At 51.8% G+C, this 19,286-nt stretch overlaps 1 protein-coding gene across 1 annotated transcript in view; it reads left to right on the forward strand.

The window, feature by feature from the left end:
* The first annotated feature begins 3,205 nt into the window (after positions 1–3,205).
* Positions 3,206–19,286, forward strand: part of EPB41 (erythrocyte membrane protein band 4.1) — an 87,424-nt gene continuing 71,343 nt past the window's right edge. Inside the window, exon 1 of the mRNA XM_085306206.1 lies at positions 3,206–3,227. Coding sequence (XP_085162332.1) covers positions 3,221–3,227 — 7 coding nt within the window. The 5' untranslated portion in view covers positions 3,206–3,220. The remainder of the gene's footprint in view (positions 3,228–19,286) is intronic.

Here is a 19,286-nt window from a genome sequence, read left to right on the forward strand (position 1 = left end):
CGCGGCTTCCCCTGGGCCGGGCGGCAGCAGCCCCGCGGGGGCCAGACCCGACGGGGGGTGCTCGGGGGCGCCCGCGAGGCCGCCTGCGCGGCCGGGGGGAGCCGGGGCCGGAGGGGGCATCGCTTGGCGGAGGGCGGCGAAGCGATCCGGCTCGCGGTCGAGGCAAGCCGAGCCTCCTCCAGGTCGTGCCCGCGTCGATAGTCCGGTGCTGTGGCGCTGCGTAACGCCGCTGGGGCCGCTCCGGCCGGCACGGGCGGCTGCCCGGCYCTGCCGCTTCGGGTGTTTCTCGGTGGTGGGGAAAGGGTGGGTGCAGCCTTGGGTGCTGGCACGGGGTGAACGCCGCGGGGCCCGTTAAGCGCCTGGCTTCTGTTTGGCGTTTTGCAGGGGGGTCCTGAAGCGGCGCCTTGCCRGGCCGCCCGCCGCAGCCGGGCAGCGAGCGGTGCCGGCTGTCCCTCCGCGTGAAGGCTGCGGCTCGCGTTTTGCCGCGCGGCTCTAGTGCTTATTTCCCGGAGGCGGCTGGCGCTTGCAGCTCGCGGGGGTCGTGCGTGAGCTCTGCTGTCCTTGGGGTGGGGGTTTCGCAGCTGCCGCGCTGTTTCCCCTCTCCCGGAGATGCYGGCTCTGCCCTCTGAGGCCCTTTCYGGAGCCGGACGCAGCACCTCCGAGCACCTCCCAGCAGCAGGCCGCCGGGAGCGCCGGGGACTCCTCCCTCCTGTCGATACCTGTCTGAGCACGGATCAAYGCTGCCTTCAATCCAGCAGCGTTAACAATCTKGCTATTGACTTTCGGCACCGATTCCACCGTGCTCTTGCACAAACAGGGTATTTGTCTCGCCACATCTCCTTTTAGACRGCGGCACGTTGTGCTGATGTTGCAACTAGAGGAGCATGCGGCACAGCTGAGCGTCCTCGGCGGTTCCTGGAATCTCCTCTTCTCTTCCTGAATATCGCTGCCCTGCAGCCTAAGCAGCACGTGAGGGACTCGGCAAACCGGCTTGTTTTGTTTGCCTGTGAAGCGTGCCAAAGCGGAGGCTTCTGCCTTCCCCTCTTTCTGAGGCCGGCTGTGGGCTTGGCGACCTCTGCGGCGGCAGCTCTTGTGAGCCGCGGGGCGGGCAGAGCGTAGGTGCTGCGGGGTTCGAGCCGCTCACCGGGCTCGTAGGGGACAGTCGCTATCTTTAGGGCTGTGTTGCAAGAGAGGGGTGTGCCTTGGCTCAGCGCTGCGGGACAGCCGGTGCCTCGCTGCGGGACTGACTGACGCTGAGGCTCCTGTACGTGAAGTCCTGCGGGTCCGGTCCCCATGCTGGAGCTGGCGAGTCCGTGCTCGGGCGGTGTTTGCGAGCGCCTGGAGTGAAGCTGCTGCCAAGTCTGCTGGCTGGCCCTGCCAGCTCGGCGGGGCGGCGGGAGGGAGCTGACGTCAAGCACCGCGCACCCTTCCCCCTGCGCGAGGTCGGGCCGCGCAGAGGTGCGCGTTGCCACGGGGCTGCGATTCTGCACGTGGAGCGGTAACGACTCGGCAGCAGCCTAGCGCTGCTCTGCCGCGGCCTGGTAGCGAGGCGAGGTAAGCTGGAGCAGACAGCTGGGACTGGGGAAGGCTGAAGGTGCAAAGAAACTTTTGCCACCCTGTTTTACACCTCTGCGTTCCCAGGTGAGAGAAGCTGGGTTGACGCAGGGGAGCAAACTAGGTTCTTGCAAAGTGCATCCCGAAACCATCTCTAGCAAATTAGGGTCTTGCAAGATGCACCCACCTCCAGGCCCTTGCTGCTCTGTTCTTTGCGGGTGGGTGTTCAAGGCTTCAGGGACAGCAGAGGCATGGCTGYGGAGCTGGGCTCAGCGATCCTGCCCGTGCAGTCCGGCAGCAGCGCCCACGCTCCGCTCCACGTCCTCTTTCTGTGGGAGTAACTCAGCTACTGTGCCAGAGCTTCAGGTAACGCAGGATTGAGGTTACCTGTTCTGCTTAATCCTTCCTCCGCAGCTTTTGCCCCGCTTGCGCTAGATCTGCACGTGGGTCACGCAGCTACACTGTGCCTGTCCCCGAAAAGGTGCAGCCGATGCTCGTGCAACTCGGGAGCAGAGCGAAACTTGCCGACCCCTTGGGCGCAGAGGGGGCTGGCGGCACGGACGCGGCATGGCTCCTCTCCGAGCGGCGGGCGCTCGCTCCGAGCTTGCTTAAGCCTGGGTCTCCCCCAGCTTATCTCAACGCTGGCAATTGCACGTGTTTCTCCCCAAAAGCGAGGCACGTGCCGCTCCTGCGTGTCGTGATGGTAACGAGTTAGTAACAGCGAACTTGATGCATCGAGCTGCTTTTCCGGGGCTGCATTCGAGCCGCTTTGTCGGTGGCGTGAGACTCCCCAGTCGCCGACCGCGCGCCCTCGCTTGCGCGCCACCGTCCACCCTTTGGCTAAGGGAAACTTCAGGCCTTCTCGAAAGGGTTCGAAAGCCCTGCCGTGGCTTGAAAGTGCCTTCTCATCCGCGGCTGCGCTGCTGTACCGACGCCGGCAGCGCTGCTGCCGCCTCCCGGCGCGCAGCCTGGCCGTCCCGGGAATTGTCAGCAAGCGGCATCTCCCGGCACCGCGCCTGCCCCCACCCCGGGCCTTCCCCAGCCGCCGACTGGTGAGGATCGCTTGGAGGGTGAGCAAAAAACATCAGCCTTTCTCCAAGTGGGTGGCCCTAGAGATATTTTTAATGAAACTTTTTCTGAGCTTCGGGAAGCCTGATCCGCGGCTGTTAGCTGTCCCCCGGGGAGGAGAGCGGACTGCAGGGGGACCTCATCCCCAAGGGCAGATGTGCTCCTTTCTGCGTGATTCTAGCATAGCAGCGTGTTCCTGGCTGACTGCGGGAGGATGAGACCCGAAGATGTGATGGCTCAAAGTCTGGGGTTAAAACTGGCTCTGCGCCAGGCTGGATGCTGCAGGTTGGAGATATGGGAGCTCTCCGAAGCATGATTCAGCACAGGGGGCTGGCTTCACCCACCGTCACCCTGGGCATTTCTCTTCCAGTGAACTGCCCAGGAAGGATTTTGATGTGTCAGGAGTCCCTTTTTTTTGTGCATTTTTCCTTGTCTGGTGACTGATCCGAGACCCCGAGTCAGGCTTCCCGGGGAGACGCTGCAGCCTGCGCTGGGTGCTTAGCCTGGAGTCAGTGCTGGGAGAGCTCACTGGTCGCGGAGCTCCGGCTGGTGCCGCTTCCCTGGGTGGGAAGCGCGGCTGGTCCTGCGTGGGCCGGGCATGGCAGGTCCGTGGGGCTGTGGGTCACGGGGCTCRCAGGCAGTGTGCGGAGCAGTCGGCCCGTTTGTGCGCTTTTCCCCACTAGAGGCTGCTGATGAACAGAGCATTTTCTTTCCCTTGCTCAGATTGAAAGTCGGGGTCTTGAATTTGCAGTGCTGTGCCGCGGCTGTGGCTGCACAGAGCATCCAGGCCTGCGTTTTCCCTGCGAGCTCTTGCTGCTGAATCACCCTGGAGACGGCAGTGGGCTTCCCCCCCGGCAGCAGAGAGGTTTGGGGACGCATCTGCTCTCCTTTCAGGCCCACAATAGGTCTCCGCACTTCATTAGGGCTCAGTTGGGCAAATGCACGGGGACTCGAAGCATGTGCAAAGCGATTGCCGGGAGACACCGCTCCGCTGCCGGCGGGAGCGCGTGGAGTCGCTGCCGCGGGTACCGGCGGGGATCCCGCCTGGGCCGGGGACGCTTACAGGGCTTTTTCAGCTGGCCGTCCCAGGGCGCCGCACGGGGAGCGAGTTTATCCGCTCACATTGTTTCTTAGGGGATGCGTGTGCAGCGATAACCGCTTCGTCCCTCCAGCGTATCCTAACTGGCAGAAAAGCTGAGGATTAGTTAAGTGATGGAAGAATACTTAACAGCTAGGCATAGCTGTGACGATGTGGTAAAGCCGCCCTGTAGGCACAAAGGAGCCTCTTCTTCCAGGGCCATTGGTTTAGTCCCTGATGCTTGGGCAGGGTGGGAGTCTGGAGTCTTGGAAAACAAACCCGGACCCTGGGAAGATGATTAATCATGTAACCGTGACATGTGAAACAAAAGACGGTTGCTGCTGCGTGCTAATAATTGCAGCTGAGGGTGTCTGAGAAGGAATTCAAGCAGCAGGCTGGGATGTTGCACAAGACCCTGCTGCCTCTGCTACAGGCATGAAGGAAGGGCAGCGCACGGTGCCAGCTGGCTTCGGCAGCCAAACAGGCAGCGCGGCTTCCCTTACAATGCAGACCAGCGCTTTACATAATCTGGGACTTGCAAAACAAGCTTGAAGGCCTGGAAAATCCTCCTGCTATTGTTGCTGCTCAAAGTTTGCTGAACTTCCTGGTTTGATCTCCAGGTCYGAGTTTTGGACAGCAATGGGGGGAAAATGTGTTGGCACAGTGAAAAGAAAGGGGTGTTTGTGGGGTTTAATCCATGCCTGCTCCTTAGATGAAACGGTTTTTGTGGTTCACAAGAGGTCTTGAGCAGCTGCTCCCAGCTTTATAGGGCTGCAGAGGACTCTTCGTCTATCCAATTAGCATGGTTTGTCTCTAGTCCCCTCCTGATATCCCCGAGAAAATCCTGAAATATCAGACGTGCATGCACAGCGTGCCATGAGCGGGGCACAGGCACGTGCACCATCTGGGCTCCCCTCCCAAGCGTCTGCTTGGAGTCAGAAAGTGTCAGGTAGAAATGACTTTGTGTTGTCCAAGCCTGCGTGAGGCTTGGTCAGACCCTGCTGTCCCTGGAAAGAGAAGGCTCTAACACTCTCTCTTGCTTGCAGTTTTCAACAGAAGGAGAGGTTGGAGGGAAGCTTTTGTTGTCCTAGGGTGACGAGCCTCTTAGGCTGGAGTTGTCCCCTCTGCTTCTTCCTGTGTCTTGGTAATTTGAAGGCATCTGGGATAATGTTCCTGGGAGGGTGCTGAAACCATTACAAACCAACCCGAACCAAAGACAGCCTGACGTGAGCGTCGTGTWGTCTGGCCCCTCGGAAGCATCTGAGGTTGGAGGGCCTGCCCTYGCACTTCCATTTGCCCATCCTAAATCCCTCTGCCAACACACATAAAACCACTGATGTCCCATGCGCTATTCAATTAAATGAATGAATCCTATTAAAATGTTCTCTGCTCCTGCATGTGAAGAGGTGACTAAGAGACCTGCCTTTTCCTGCTCTTCCTGAGAAAGCTTTCTGTGGTAGCAAGGAATGAAGTTACTTTCTTGCTGGTCCACTTAATACCTGGCCAGTTTTGGCATCTCAGTCAGCAGCAAAACAGAACAAGGAACCTAGGACTGATGGTGCAAATACATCCTCTTATTAGAGGTGACTTCTAGCTCCTTTCATGTGGGTAATTACTTCTGGCCACAGTTGACCTGAGCTGGATTTGAGCAAGGGCTGTGAGGCTTGACGTGTGTCGGGAATCCTCCAAGTGACCAAGCTCCTACAGCGGTGGCACTGCAGCTGGCTTGTGGCTGGTGYGAACAGCCAGCGCGTCGCAGCGATGGAGCGGAAGAGCTCGGGGAAGCTCAGAGCTCTCTCAGAGCTCGCTCACAGCCTGGTRAACCTGGTCTCGGCGCTGAGCTTCACCCGCTTGGCATGGGAGACGGGGCGGGGACGTGACGGGACCGATGCTTTGAAGCATCATTGTAGGCATTAGCTGTACTGCTAAGGCAGCTAAAGCATGACTGTATTTTAAACGCTGCCGGCCGCGTGGAGCGGTCACGTGAAAGAGGTGGTGGCTGGCGGGGCAGTGCTGCTGCGGAGGCGCCCAGGTTTGCTCTGAGCTGGTGACGTGGCTGCCGTGAGCTGCTCCCTGCGTGGGTGCCGTCCCCCGACTGCAGCGGTGCTTTAGCTGCTGGTCAGCCAGCGCCAGCCTTTAAGGGCTTGTATTTCTGTATCCGCTCTCCAAGGATACTTGGAGTCGTGATAAGCTGTTTATTGGCATTTCACAACTTCTGCGGAGCTCTTTCCCTGGGCTAAGAGCTCGTCTCAAAAGGGGCCAGCGTCTGTGCTGCGTCGCCTCCGTGTCCCTGCACCAGCTCCGACGCGGAGCGCGAGAAGAATCGAGGGCAGATGCTGGCCCGGCCCCGAGCCACGTTGGGCTGTAACGTGACTTTCCCTGGCGGTGTTGACGTTGTGCTCGAGGCACGTGTGTCTGACGTGGAGGTGAAGCGCTGCCGTATGGTACGGCTTGGCCTCGTCTAATCTGCGCCCGCGAGTAGCTGCGCTGCGGGCGGGCAGATGGGGGTCAGCGCTGCTCGGGGATTTCCTCAGGTGCAGAACGGAGGCTTTTAATAGCAAACGCGGCCGTCTGTATCATCGCATAACCTGAAACCCGCTCCTTACAAGTACCGACCGGCAGCTGGGAAGTGGCCACACAGGAGAATTCAGCTTTGTTCTGGATTTCTTTTTCTATTTTTGAGATGTTTTTAAAAATAAAATGCGGTTCAGACGTATCCCTGGTGATGCTAATGTGCTCGTGAACGCAGGGTACAGTTTCTCCCTGAGCAGCTGTGTCCCTGAAGGGAGCCTGGCACAAATTGCCCATCAGGGCCTACCTTTTTCGCGCAGGTCACTCAGCTCCATGGGACGGTCCAGTCCTCCTTGGATGTGTCATGCTGGGGGATCCTGTGCTCTCATCAGGGTGCCAAGATTTCGGCCTTCTAGGAAAGGCAGCAGTGGACAGTGTGGGTTTCGCTTGCTGCCCGGCTGCCAGCCCGCGTGCTCATGATGCTGCGTGTGCCATGGGTAGGGCATAGGGTGATGCTGAAGCCAACCAAGCTGGCTTTTGGTGGGCAAGCACAAAGATATCTGAGTGAAGAACTAATCCACGCTGCTGGCCAGGTCTGTTCCTGGAGTTATTTTTCCTACTGCTGTTGCAGAAGGCAAATGTGGTTAGGGCAGCTGCCTCCCTCTGGCAGTTTGCATCTTGCCTCCCCGTCCCTACAAACCACCTTAAAACTCTGCCTTTCTGGCCCCTGGTTCTGCTCCATATGAGCCTGTTATCAGCGCTTAGCAAACCGTGATGATCACATCCTCGCGCAGTACCTCGAACCACCTGGCAGCGCCAGGCTGGACGAAGAAGCTCATTTGTGCGGGGCGGTTAATTCTCTGTATGTTTTAATCTCTGTGACCATCTGTGTTCTTGCTCGGGCTACGGAGACCGGAGCTCTTGGGATTTATTCCAGGAGGTGAACATGGAGAGGACTGCTTATACGGCGTCTGCCAAAAAGTGCCCCAGGTCAAAGCAGGACAGCCTCGTTAGCTCTGCGAGCAGTTGTTCCCGCCTCCTTCGGGCGCCGAGGCCTTGAAGCGTCAGCTCTGTCCTGGAGGCTCGTCCCCAAGAGGTGCAGGAACAGAGGGGGGGCAGCAGCAAGTAGCACGTTTGGAAAATGGGGACGTCCCCGATTGCAAGGGGCCGTGATGGGCTTTGCTGGCACGTGAGTACAGCCGTGCCTCGTCCCTGGGTGCTGTGACGCCTGCGGCCCCTCCTGGAGAGGGGAAACTGAGGCACGGTGACTTGGCAGGGTCTGCCAAGGCACTCGGAAGTGCCGCTGCCAGTAACCATGCCCCCGCAGGTTCGGATGCTTATTGAAAGCATTTCTCAAGCTCTGTTGCTGAGCTTGTTCAGGATGAGTCCCCTCTGCCAGGAGAGGGTGAGACGAGCAGTGGTGGGCTGTAGTGGAGCGCTTTGTAGGGGACAGTGCTTGAATGGCGGTCTTGGAGGGAGGCAGAAACATCATGCATATTTGCTTTGTGATATTTCGGCGCTTGGGTTTTTCCTGCAGCACCGCCTAACTCGATTTAATTCAGAGCCATGTGTGGCCGTCCTTCAGGGCCAGCTCTGCCAGGCACGGCCTGTCCCACGGGGCAGCGCAGCCTCCACCGAGGCTCCCGCTGACGTGTGAACCCAGAGGGAACGTTCTCTACCCCGTAATTAAAATCTGTTCTGCTCCTGATCACCATACTTGTGAGTAGTCTCATGAGTCCGCTGTGTGCAGCCGTGACAGTCTGGGTCTGGATCTGGAGCTTGGAGATGGAGAGGCTTTCCAAGAAAGCTGCTTGCAAAGGGACAAACCCAAATCTGTGTCCCTGTCTCACTGGGATGAATCAAGTGGGCTGAGAACCATTAAAGGTTTTTCCCCTGGCCATGCCTTACCTCCGGTGCTGGACTGTACCCTTGCATATTCTAAAAAGGTCTTCCAGTGTGTACCCCACCTCCCACTTTCCTAACCAAGGAAAACCCTTACTGTTGTTTATACGGGCAGGGTCTGGGGAGATGGAGATGTCCTCTGTTGGAAAGGAGAGCTCTTCCGCTGCTCGTCAGGCTCTTGGCACAAGCAGATAATAACCTTTAAAAACAACCAAGACTCCAGCTAAATCTTCTCCTGTTTCAGCTCTTTGTGGTTCTGTCTCACCAGCAATCATGGCAATGTAGAGACACCTCAGAAAAATGCACTAGGCAAGGTCTGGGTTTTGGGTGTCCCAGAGTCGTGGGCTGCCTCTGAAAGCCCTGGAGCTGCCTTGCCCTGCACCCCCTGCCTCCAGGGCTGGGAGCATCTGTTTCCATTGAGAAAGTGCCTGGGGTGCAGGTGATGTTTGGGCGTTTGTCTCCCCTGAGATGGTGTCCACGAGTACCGCTGCTGCCCCGTGTTTAGCCTTGACCGTCTCGGTGCTCCAGGTTTTGGGCCAGGTGAGGAGGTCCAGAGCCCAGTGCAGCACCGTGGCAGCAGGTTGGGGGGGGGGTCCCCGGACCCTGAGTTGGGCTGGGGCAGAGGCGAGGGTCTGGCTGTGTTTTGGCAGCGTGGTCAGGCCGGGGTCCTGGCGCATGCCCGCCTGCTCGCGCCTGGCCGCGCTGTGGCTTAGAGAGCCAGTGCTCTTGAATCTCTTCATTTTGTTAATGATCCTTTTGTTGGAGGATTAGGGTTTAGAGGCCTCTGGCAAAGTGTTAATTAAATTAAGTCTATGGGTGTTTTGTTGAGTTTTTAAAGCCCGCTAGAGGGCTCAGGAAGCCCTTCCGAGTTGGGGTTGGAGGCACGCTGGTTTGTTGTGCCCCATCCCCTGCCAGCGCATGATGAAGTTTAAAAGAAGAGTTATGTAAGGCAGGCTGAGCCGGACAGGCGTGCGGGAGAAGCGTGGCAAGGGCCAGCCTGCAGCCTCCGCTTGCAGCTCGCTCGTTCTCCTGCCCAGCTCTACCCTGGGCTTGGCCGTATCTTATCCTTGCCGTGCCCCCGTCTGGGTCTGCGGTGGTCGTGCTTACATGGAGAGCGAGGGACGAAGGACTTCTGCATCACCGCTTGCAGCATTACCAGCATTTAAATAATGTAGGGCGGATTTTTCCCTCTCCCCACCCATCTTTACATTTCTAAATACCCCAATACAACCTCCGGTTCTGCCATCTGTTCTGGGGAAACAAGGACTGACTCTGTCGCAGAGTTCCCATAAAATACAAGTGAGAGCGCTTGGCTTTGTGGCTCCAGGGATTTTTCTGGCTGGTATATGGGGTTTTTTTTTTTGTGTTCAACTCCTTATTAACCAATGTCTCTTCTTTCTCTCTTCTATACCTTGCCCTGTGATGGATTCTGGTGCCTCGCCTATGTGGTTTTCCTGGCCGGCTCATCTCTGGGTGAGTACCTGCTTTGTTAAAGCAATGAGAAGGAATCACTTAAATAATGATCTGGCTTGTTTCTTCTATCTTAAACTTCAGAGCACTGATTGTTATCACACGGCAGGCTTTCTTGTGTGTGTATGTGCGTGTATATGTCTTAAGATTTTGGATATTGAAAAGCACTACATATAGCAGTTTCCAGGCTAAGACTGTAATACGAACGTGCCCCCAAGAGCAGTTGTTTTTGCCGACCTGGACTGCTGAGCCTCCGACAAATGGACACCTAGCACCAGCAAGTGAGCAAATGAATGTGCAGGTTTTCTTGGGTGTGAAAAGCAATACCCCGTATTTCTCCCCAAATTCCTCTTGACAGCTGTGACGGTAAATCAGTGCTATGGTTATATAAGGGACTGTTTGAAGGCCAGAGCATGGTGCTGGGCTGGCTTCTGCTTTGCAAACCTGCAGATGGACGGGGCTTTGCAGGGCAGAGAGGAGCCTGAGGCCTTCTGGCAGGAGAGGAGAGGAAATGCACGTCGAGCTTGGAGAAGTGCAGCAGGCCCTGATGTTTTCAGCTGGTGCTCACTGAGATCCTCTTCCGTGTGGGAGAAAATCATCTTTGTGGGCTGGATTCTGATCTTTCTTCCCAGCAGAGCAGCATGGGGTTCAGTGCCTCCTCCTGAACCTGGCTACGGAGTGCAGTTAATGTATTAAAGCCTGTCATAATAAGGTGTGTGTTTGGGGTGGGGAGAAGAAAGAGGTCTCTTTGCACTGAGAACATCTCTGGAAATTTCAGAAAATTTTAAATGACTTTTTTTTTTTTAATATAAAATATCCATCTCACCCCACTAGTCATGTCCTCTCCTCTCCCAGAAACTAAGATGACTGGGGGTATCTAGAGCAGCTCTGCTCCATGCCCAAGTGCTCAAGATACTGTAAGGCATTAATGAAAGACTTGCAAGGAAAGCAGAGGAAGGTGCTGGGAAGAGATTGCTGTATTCTTAAACTGGGCGTTATTATACAATGCCTTATTTGGGAGGGCAAAAGAGATGAATCAAATTGAAGCATAAACCTGTTGTTCTTGCAGAGAAGTAAGTAAAGCACTATATATGGCAGCTGAGTGGTTGTCTCCTGTTCTGAGTGAGCTGCTCCCTGTTCTTTGCTACCCAGTCTCTAAGAGAAGGATCATTAACTAGAGACTCTGCCTTGCTCCAAGGTGCTGAGCTTACGTCCCTGCCAAGCGCTAGTCATTCGATTGCAGAATAAGCTTCCTCTGCGCACACAGTGTAACTACAAGCAATGTCCTGGACTGGAGCTGGCATTCAGAGCAAAATGCAAGTGTTGGCCTGCAGGACTGTCAGAGTGGGTCAGTGAGGGGCACTGCTCTACCAGCACAGCAGCTGAGGTTATGCCAGGCTGGCAGGATACTTGGGACCAGGTGACTGACAGGAGGATCTCCCTCCTTCGTGCTTGAGCAGATCGTCAGGACACAGTCACTCATCTGGTTATCACTAGGTGACAACTTGCTGGTACCTTGCAGGGGTACTTATTCTTCAAGCCTGCCTGTTTTAACTAATTATCTGTTTGTGCTGCATCAGAGATGTGTATGCAGCGCTGTACATAAATCTTATCTAACCTTAGATAAGAAGCACAGCAGGTACCGTGTAGGACAACACTGCTAGTACAGATTAGCTTGAGGAGACATAACTTTGAAAAGAGCAGTGTCCTTGATGTTTGGTGCAGAGTGAAGCCAGCTGTGATTTTGTTCTGGGGCAGATCTACACGTCCAAATGGTGAGAAGACCTTATCTCTAGTCAAGGGCAAGTTTCTTCCTTGGGGGGAAAACGGGAACCTGAGCAAGCCCCATGTCTGCTCTCCTCCAGTGTAGTCTCACTATGCCTTCCCCTGTGCTTTGATGGTCTGTTGTCTGTCACATACTGCACACTGGGTAGAGACTTGCATTTCAGTGTTCCTGTTTATCTTAGCCTTTTGGGGTTTTGACCTTGGTACTAGATGAAATTTGCTGATCGCTGAATACTTGGTCTTAATCTTGGTCAGCAAACAAGAAGGCTAAATGGTTCCTTGTTAGTGGTGGCGAAGATAAATGTTGTGCATTTCGGTTTCACTGGATCAAGGATGGCCCTGACCTTCAGCCAGTGGAGAAATCAGCTGGCTCAGGTTGCCTTTGCATCTTTAAGCCTGGCTTATCTATCTCTGAGGTAAATGTAAAACGTATAGGAGCTGCAGTAAGTGAATCGTATCTCTAGGCCTGGTAAATGTTGGACATCAGCTGTAAATGTAACACACTAGCAGCTTCCATGAAAGGGAGATGCTGTGAGAAGCTGGAGAGCAGAAGCCGAAAAGCAAAATGCTGAAGATACGTGTGCAGCAAGAACTGCCTGTGACATCTGAGGTTGTGTGCTTGACCTTCATGTTAAGGTCCACATGAGGAGTGGGGAGATGCATACTGCCTGAAAAAGTGTTCAGAGCTGTATTTGCAGCAAAGGATGTGGTAACCACAGTGTGTCCGTAAGCTGGCTGCTGCTGCTTGTGGCTCTGTCTTTCCAAATGTTGGCATTGGTGATGTTAGGAGGTGCATATTGTGTCTCAAGGTTTACCTGTATGTGAAATTGTTTCTCTGTCCTTAAATGCCTGTATACCCTTCTTCTAGAGAAAGGCATTGCTACCTGGAGCTGTTGAGCAGGTGTTGTGGTGCCAGCTTGGGCCTTCCTGTAATTCTCATTTCAAATACAGCACACAGAGGAAGAACAAATAATCTTTCCTACTTTTCCACCTTTTAGTCGGATTTTCTGCTTTGAATCTCTCCTGGAAATGTGGTAACACGGTATCCCTTTCACTTGTTCCACCCCTTCAGAAGAGACTATCAGAATCTGATGCAGTGTCAGGTTCTAGGACGGGCTTAGCGCAGTGGTTTCACTTTAATGCTTTGTGAAGCAGTGAAATAGTTGTCATTGTGGTGTTTAAAATAGCAGTGCTGCCTTCTGAATTACAATCTAATTAAACGAAAGTAAACTCAAAGCAATTGAGGTTTCTGCATCTCTTGTTGCTTAAGAGTTGTTTTGGTTGACCTAAAAATCAACATTGAAAACTCGCCTAAACAGAGCTCCTTCCCTCCTAGCTCTGTGGGTAGTTTTTAGCAGTTGTTACTGTTCTTGGAGAGCCATTCAAGCAGTGGCAGCTGCAAGCCCTCTCTTCAAAACAGTTATTCCTTTGAGACTTGCTTCTCTTGTACTTGATGGTTGCAGGAACCCTGCTGTGGAGACAAATAATTAGAAATAAAAGATGGCAGCTTAATGATTATTAGCGCTTTCTGAAGCAGTCTGTGGCGAAAGCAGAATGCAGGGATGAGGGTGGGCTAGGGTACGTCTCGGGGCTGCCGCTGCCTCTCTTCCTGTAGCTAGAAAGATTTACTGTGTACACCGTGCTACCTTGCAGCTCTGTGTGTGCCTCTGCAGACCCGCAAAACATGCTGAATTCATGGAATTATTTATTCCAATAACAAACCCTTTTCACAGAGCACGACTCTTGGTGATTAATTGTTCAAATGAAGCATGCTTACTCTTCCCTCCTCTTAGTCTTTCCATCCATACTCACAATTTTCCTCAACAACTTCTGATTCCCACACCCAGCTCCCAGCACCTGGATTCTGCCTATAAATCTGAACAACTTCAGTTTTTCTTTATAAAATGAGAGCAGAAAGGTATGACCTTAAAGTCTCAAAATGCTTTTTTTCATAAAGCTGCAGGAAAACAGGCAGAAATGTGAAGCTATCCTCTGGGATTTTGTCCTATTGATATTAATCTTTTTGAAGCTGGTATCCATGACTGCCAGTTTCAAAGGTTAATATACCATGTTTCAACCAAGCTAAGAACTCTTTTCTATTTGTGATATGGAAATGGGCACCAATTAATCACTGTGCACCTGCAGAAATGCCTCTCTCAGCATACTTTGGCTGTGCCTGTATTAGGTTGTGGGATCATCTGTAGGAAGGACTTGGAGTGACAAGTCTGATCCAGTTAGTAGCTTAAGATGAAACCTGCAAGGTCCAAGGCGACAGTCGAGGGTGGGGAGAAAGGCACTGGACGAGGTGGTGTGGCGCTTCAGCTCTTATGGTAGCCTGCACTTGGTTTAGAAGCTGTATTTGCTCTCTGTAGCAAAGATCTTGAATAAATATGCTAGATCTTGACAGATAACTTTTGCTGATGTGCAGGCATAGCCACTTTGGATGAAGGGACCTGGCCTCTAATAACAAACTGCTGTCACTTAACCTAGTGCCAGCTTGGATGAATTTGCATGGCCCTCAGGTTAAAAGGGGATGTGCATGGAGGGCTCTTTGCCTAACACCTCTTTCTAACTTACTGCTAGGTGTAGATGTCCATCTTAAATAAACCCTAATCTTGAAACTTTGCATCTCTACGTTGGCTGAATCAAAGAGCTGCAAGTATTTTGAAGCCAAGGGATGCTTTTTACCCAGACCATAGGTTGCACATGGGAGAGTAACAGTACAGATGTAAACCYGAGCTCGAGCAGTCTCTCGTTAAAGCTTCACCTGAGCTGGTGTATTTCTGGAGTGACTCTCTAGCTTAAACAGCATCTACCTGGCATTATTTAAATAGCCCAGAACCTCTCCTTGCTGTGGTTTGACTTCTCATCTGTGCAAGGAGTAAATCAGCCCCGACATCCTGTTTGTGGTGTAGCTCTTCGTCTCCCGTTATTTTGGGGTTTATTTCAACAAAGGCTAYGTAGCCAAGCTTGTCCCCTGCTGAAGTGACATCTGTTTCTCTGGCCAAGCTGGCTGTTAGTGTTTGGTTTAGGAGTCTGGTGCGGAGGGCTTGTACTTCCTCTTGCTGCCTAAACATCAAGGTTTCCAGCAGCGTCTCCTGGAATCTATTAACGAGGGACAGGGAATGGCACACTCYGTATGACCGTGCCCCTCTATTTTTAGTTGTGCCTTCTTTTCACTAAAGCCACTGGGGAATGAAAAACTGCTAAATGCTTGAAGTGAGGGAGAATTTACAGCCTAATGGGGAACAGCGTGCCGTTCTGCTGGCTGTCTCTCTCTTGGGCTGGCTTATTCCATGATACAGTTCACTTCATGGACTATTTCTGGAGTTCGGCTCATGCCATGTTGATACTGCCTCTTCTTGAGCCTGTACTAGTTATATTCACAGCATTGCATAAAATCTGTTCTTCAGGGGSTTTAAGCACTTCCTAGCAACTTTAAGTGCAGCCACTCATGTTTTATACTTCCTACTCATACTTCAGAGGAAAAGTGATTCTCTCGTCTGAGTGTAGAAACATTCACCAGATGAAAACTTGATCCTGCAATTTAAAGCTGACCTCTTCTAATCTTTAAATGGTGCATTTTGGCAGAAATGTGCTTTACGCACTGTCTCTAAACCCTGGAATGAAGCTGACTTTCCAGGGAGCTAGTCCTGCCTGTACTGGCATGCAGCCTGGAGATACCTGGTGTTCCTCTTCATCTGTTTTATTCTTCTTTCTTCTTTGGGTTAGTCTGCTGTGCTGCATGACACTGACTCAAGAGAAAATAAAAATTGTGCAGACCAAAGCAACCCATAATGGGAGCTTTTTGCACAAACTTACTAGGCTCTGGCTGGGATGTGAATTCCTAGATGGACAGGCTTAGTTGCTCAGATGTTCTCTTTGCCCTCCCCATCTCCTGAAAGGCAACTGGATAAGCCAGCCCGGCACCAAAAAGATGCAGTGGCTCAGAAGTGAGTCACCCTCCACCAGGAAGAACATAGGCTTCTCATTTTGCAACAATGCAATGCCTTTAAATGGCACCACTCCTGCACTTTAAAAACCAGCAGAGGAAAACACTCCAGTAGATGACCATGCAGAAAAGGATGGGAGGAACAGCTTGGTTTTGACAAAATTTGAGACTAGCTGCCATAAGGCCGAATGGGATCACGGGAGCAGTCACTTAGTCCCTTCAACAGTGGAGGCTGCTGTTTGCTCTTTAAATAACTTGCTCAACAACAAATTGATTGTTGGTTTTGGAGCACTATGATGGACTGATTTAATCTTCACTGGTTAAATGCTTGATACAGAGCCKGGTAAATGTAGATGCTTCAGGTTGCCTTTACTGTGCACACGCATGTTTTAACCTTTTCTATTTCCTCTTAATAATTTCTTGAGTTTGCAGAGGTGAATTGCACCTGTCAGACGTGAACTGCTGCAGACTTTGCTGGCAGTGAGTTCTGCTGTGTGCTTGGCACACTAAATTGAGGGGTGAGCACTTGAGAAATTCAACATTAACTGAAGCACCCCTTCCTTCTAGGTAGAACATTTAGCTGAAGTGTCCCTGCTATAGATCATGTTTCACAGTAAAACCAAGTTAAAGCAAGATTTCCTTTACACCTCATCTTGGCCTTCTGCTATCAGCCAAATCAGCGCTGCTGATGGCAACAGTAAATCTCAGATGAGGAGCCAAGGGCAGAGGGCCAAGAGCTGGCAAAACGAAGCCACCTGCTCTCCTCCCACCTTGTTTGCTTATATGAAATGGCTGCTGCTGCTCTCGAGACTGCCACTTGCTAGTAAAGTGTGTGAGCAAGGCATGTAAACTGAATATGCCTACCGTGTGCGTGCATACGCATGTATGATGCACAACCAGCTTATGGAGAGCGGTGGTGGATAAATCATTCCCTGCATCATCTTCATTTCTTTGTCTTCATAGAACTGGGATTAATCCGGAATATTTCTCCCTGCCTTAAATTGTTTGCTTTGGGGGAAGGAACACCAACGTGTGTGATGCAGTTCCTTTGTTTAGATTGGGAATTCCTTCTTTAGGGAAACTCCTCAGGGAGGAGGGAAAGCTTTGCGCAGTTTATTAAGTGTCCATAATGCTCTAAGCACAGCGTTCATGGGGACAGAGGTGAATTAGGAACCCTGATCTATAACCAGGCATTAGTCCTGCCAGTAGTGTGTCCTGCAGGGGCCTAGCAGAGTATCAGATCACTTTACAAAGGTTGTTTATTATGTGAAGAATTTACCTGAGCTGCAGTTAGTCTAGTCTCTAGGTGGTTTTAAAATGCTAGGATGAAGACTTCTAAACCATTAGTGCTAGCTGCACACATGTTAAACAGAGGTAGAGGGTGAATATTTGCCCTGCTAATAAGCCCCCTCTCCTGCATCATTCCCTGTTGTGACCCAGTTGACTTGCACTGACCAAGRCAAGGTCTGAGGATCTGCGCGCTCACAAAATGGCCTTTCAGTGTTCAAGGAAATCTGCTTTGCAGTCCACAAATGCATGCTTTAAATGAATATAATTCTTCTCCTTATTCCTATATCCAGCAGCCAAATACCAAGAAATCCTGACTTATTAAAATGATTCTGAGTCTTTGACTCCTATAAAATGACTTAAACCAGCTATAACTGGGAGAGCTCTTTAAATATTTGCAATCTTGGCTTGGCACAGGTCAAGCTGTTCTTATAGTTAAGAATTTAAGAAATTTCCATGACTTCCTATGGGATTTCAGAGGTCAGTTTGGGGCTGTGTAGGAAGGAAAAGGTTAGACACTAAACCAGATATTTACAGCAGATGTGTGTTGTTGATGGTGGCATTTCCATATGCAGGTTTTTGTCTTTACTCCCTAAAAAAATATTGCTCTAGCCTAGATTAAAGTCCCTCTGCTCCAGAAGAAAACCTTCAAGGCTGTCTCATGTCACAGGTCATGCGCCTTTTTCTTTTCAAATCTACTGGCTCTGCTGCTCTTAAGTTTTCTCCTGTCATTCAAACTCTTGGCCATTTGTTTGGGATCCAAGCAGGTAACAGGGTTCTGTGCCCCTGTGCACAGCATATACGGTGGGCTGGCACCAGTGCTCCCTGTGCATGGGGTAAATGCTTCCTCTGGGAAATAATGGCTCAAAATATGAGAGCTGCYGCTCGCTGGATTCAGGTGCTGGCAAATGGAGTTGGGATCTTCTGGCGATCGGAGCATGGTGGATGAAGTTTGGCCTGATGCTGCTGTCGGGAAACACCCAGTTTAAATGAGGCCGTGATCCAGGCTGTGTCCTGACATGAGTTAGCGGACAGATCAACACACTGCTTAGGAGACTGGGCTGGTAGATATCGGAGACCCCAGAAGCGCTGTATATGGTGCTAAATTGACATTTTGATGTGAAGTTTTGGTTGCCTTGGTCTTTTCTYGTGTAATATACAATCTGCCGTAATTCAGTGTGTGTTGCAATGAAGCAGTGTGGTTTCATTTGCTTGTTTATCTTAATTGTAAGAAGCTGTTGTCAACCCCTAACATCCAAAAATCATGGCTTGTTTGCTCAGTGGTTTTCTTAAAGCCTTCTGGGCTCATGTTTCTCTTCTAACACGGTCTGTTTCCAGCCTTCACGTGYCAACCCATCCCTGGCTGACCACTAGCAAAGATGGAAGTTAGAGCAGTAGATCAGCATGAAACAATTTCTGAGATCCCCCCGTTGACAGCCTGGACTATTCAAGCAAACTCTCAGTGTGTTAATTTAAGGCTGTGGGGAGTGAAGTGAGAGCTTCARGGGCAAGTTTCAGGTGAACTGAGTGTCTCCAGTGGGGGAGCAAGGACTTTCAGCCACCAGATGTTACCCAGCCTGTGTCTGAATAAAACATGCCCATCTGAGCGCAGGAATYGAGGCTGAGGATACCAGCAGACATTCCAGAATTAAAGCAAAAACATCCCCTCCCAATAAGGAGCTTTTCGCAAGCTATCTCMACACTCCTCAAAGATGGGAGGAGAAGCACCCTGCAGTGCTCTTCGTGTTTCAGCACGGCTCATGGTCTAACGCAATCTTGGGGTAAATATCAGCGCAAAGCGTGTTATTTTTCTAAACCAGTTAGTTTGCTGGGCTCCCATGTAGCTCTGGTGTCCTTGGCATGTGAGCGGTCCCTGCTAGCTTGCAACTTCAGCGCGTGGCCTGAGCAGTCCTAACCAGGATGTGCTTCAGCCCTGGGTATTAACATCTGCTGATAAAGGGGCAGGACAGTTGCTCTTAATGCAAACAGCAAACGTACCCTACGGCTTAATTCTCTTCTGGAGGCAAACAGAAGGGCCTCGGTGCCATGTGTCTGTTGGTGTGTGTAAATATTTGAAAGGGATTTGAGCTGGTTGGGCTCCCCCGCTGGCCAGCGGTACCGCCGGGGCCTTGCTGAGCTGCKGTAGTGAACCGGCGACGTGCAGCCGGCGAGTATGTTGCTGCCCGTGCTCATCGAGAGGACTGGGCAGCTCTACTTTGACAAAAATAGCTATTTACGGTTCTGTCGTGGATGAGAGAGAGCCTGTCCGTGCCATGATGCGCTTTCTCTGGAGGCATTAGGCTCCTTCCCAGGTTTGCATGCTCCTGTTTTTACACATTTACCACGTTTTCCGTGATCACTGTAGTCATGGGGTTTCTTATTTATCAAGCGTTTACTATCTCTTGTCTCCAGCGTGGCTGTATCAGCTTGGAGCTTCATCTGCTGAGGCAGTAACTGCTTGATTCTTAATGACCTTACGTTAAAAAATGGGGAAAAAATATGGGTGTTTTTGTTTCTGTATAAAATAAACTCCCTTCTGAGCTGTTGTGGCGCAACTTTCCCGGTAAGACAACAGGATGTATTTAAAATCTAGGTCACTGAAGAGAAAGCAGCCTGTTCCTGTTCGGGAGTTATTCTGAGAAAATGCCTGATTTTTGTTCCTCTCGTACCGCTTCGTTT

Source organism: Rhea americana, unplaced genomic scaffold, assembly GCF_003343005.1.
Source record: "Rhea americana isolate MKP2758 unplaced genomic scaffold, rheAme1 scaffold_234, whole genome shotgun sequence".
NCBI lineage: Eukaryota > Metazoa > Chordata > Aves > Rheiformes > Rheidae > Rhea > Rhea americana.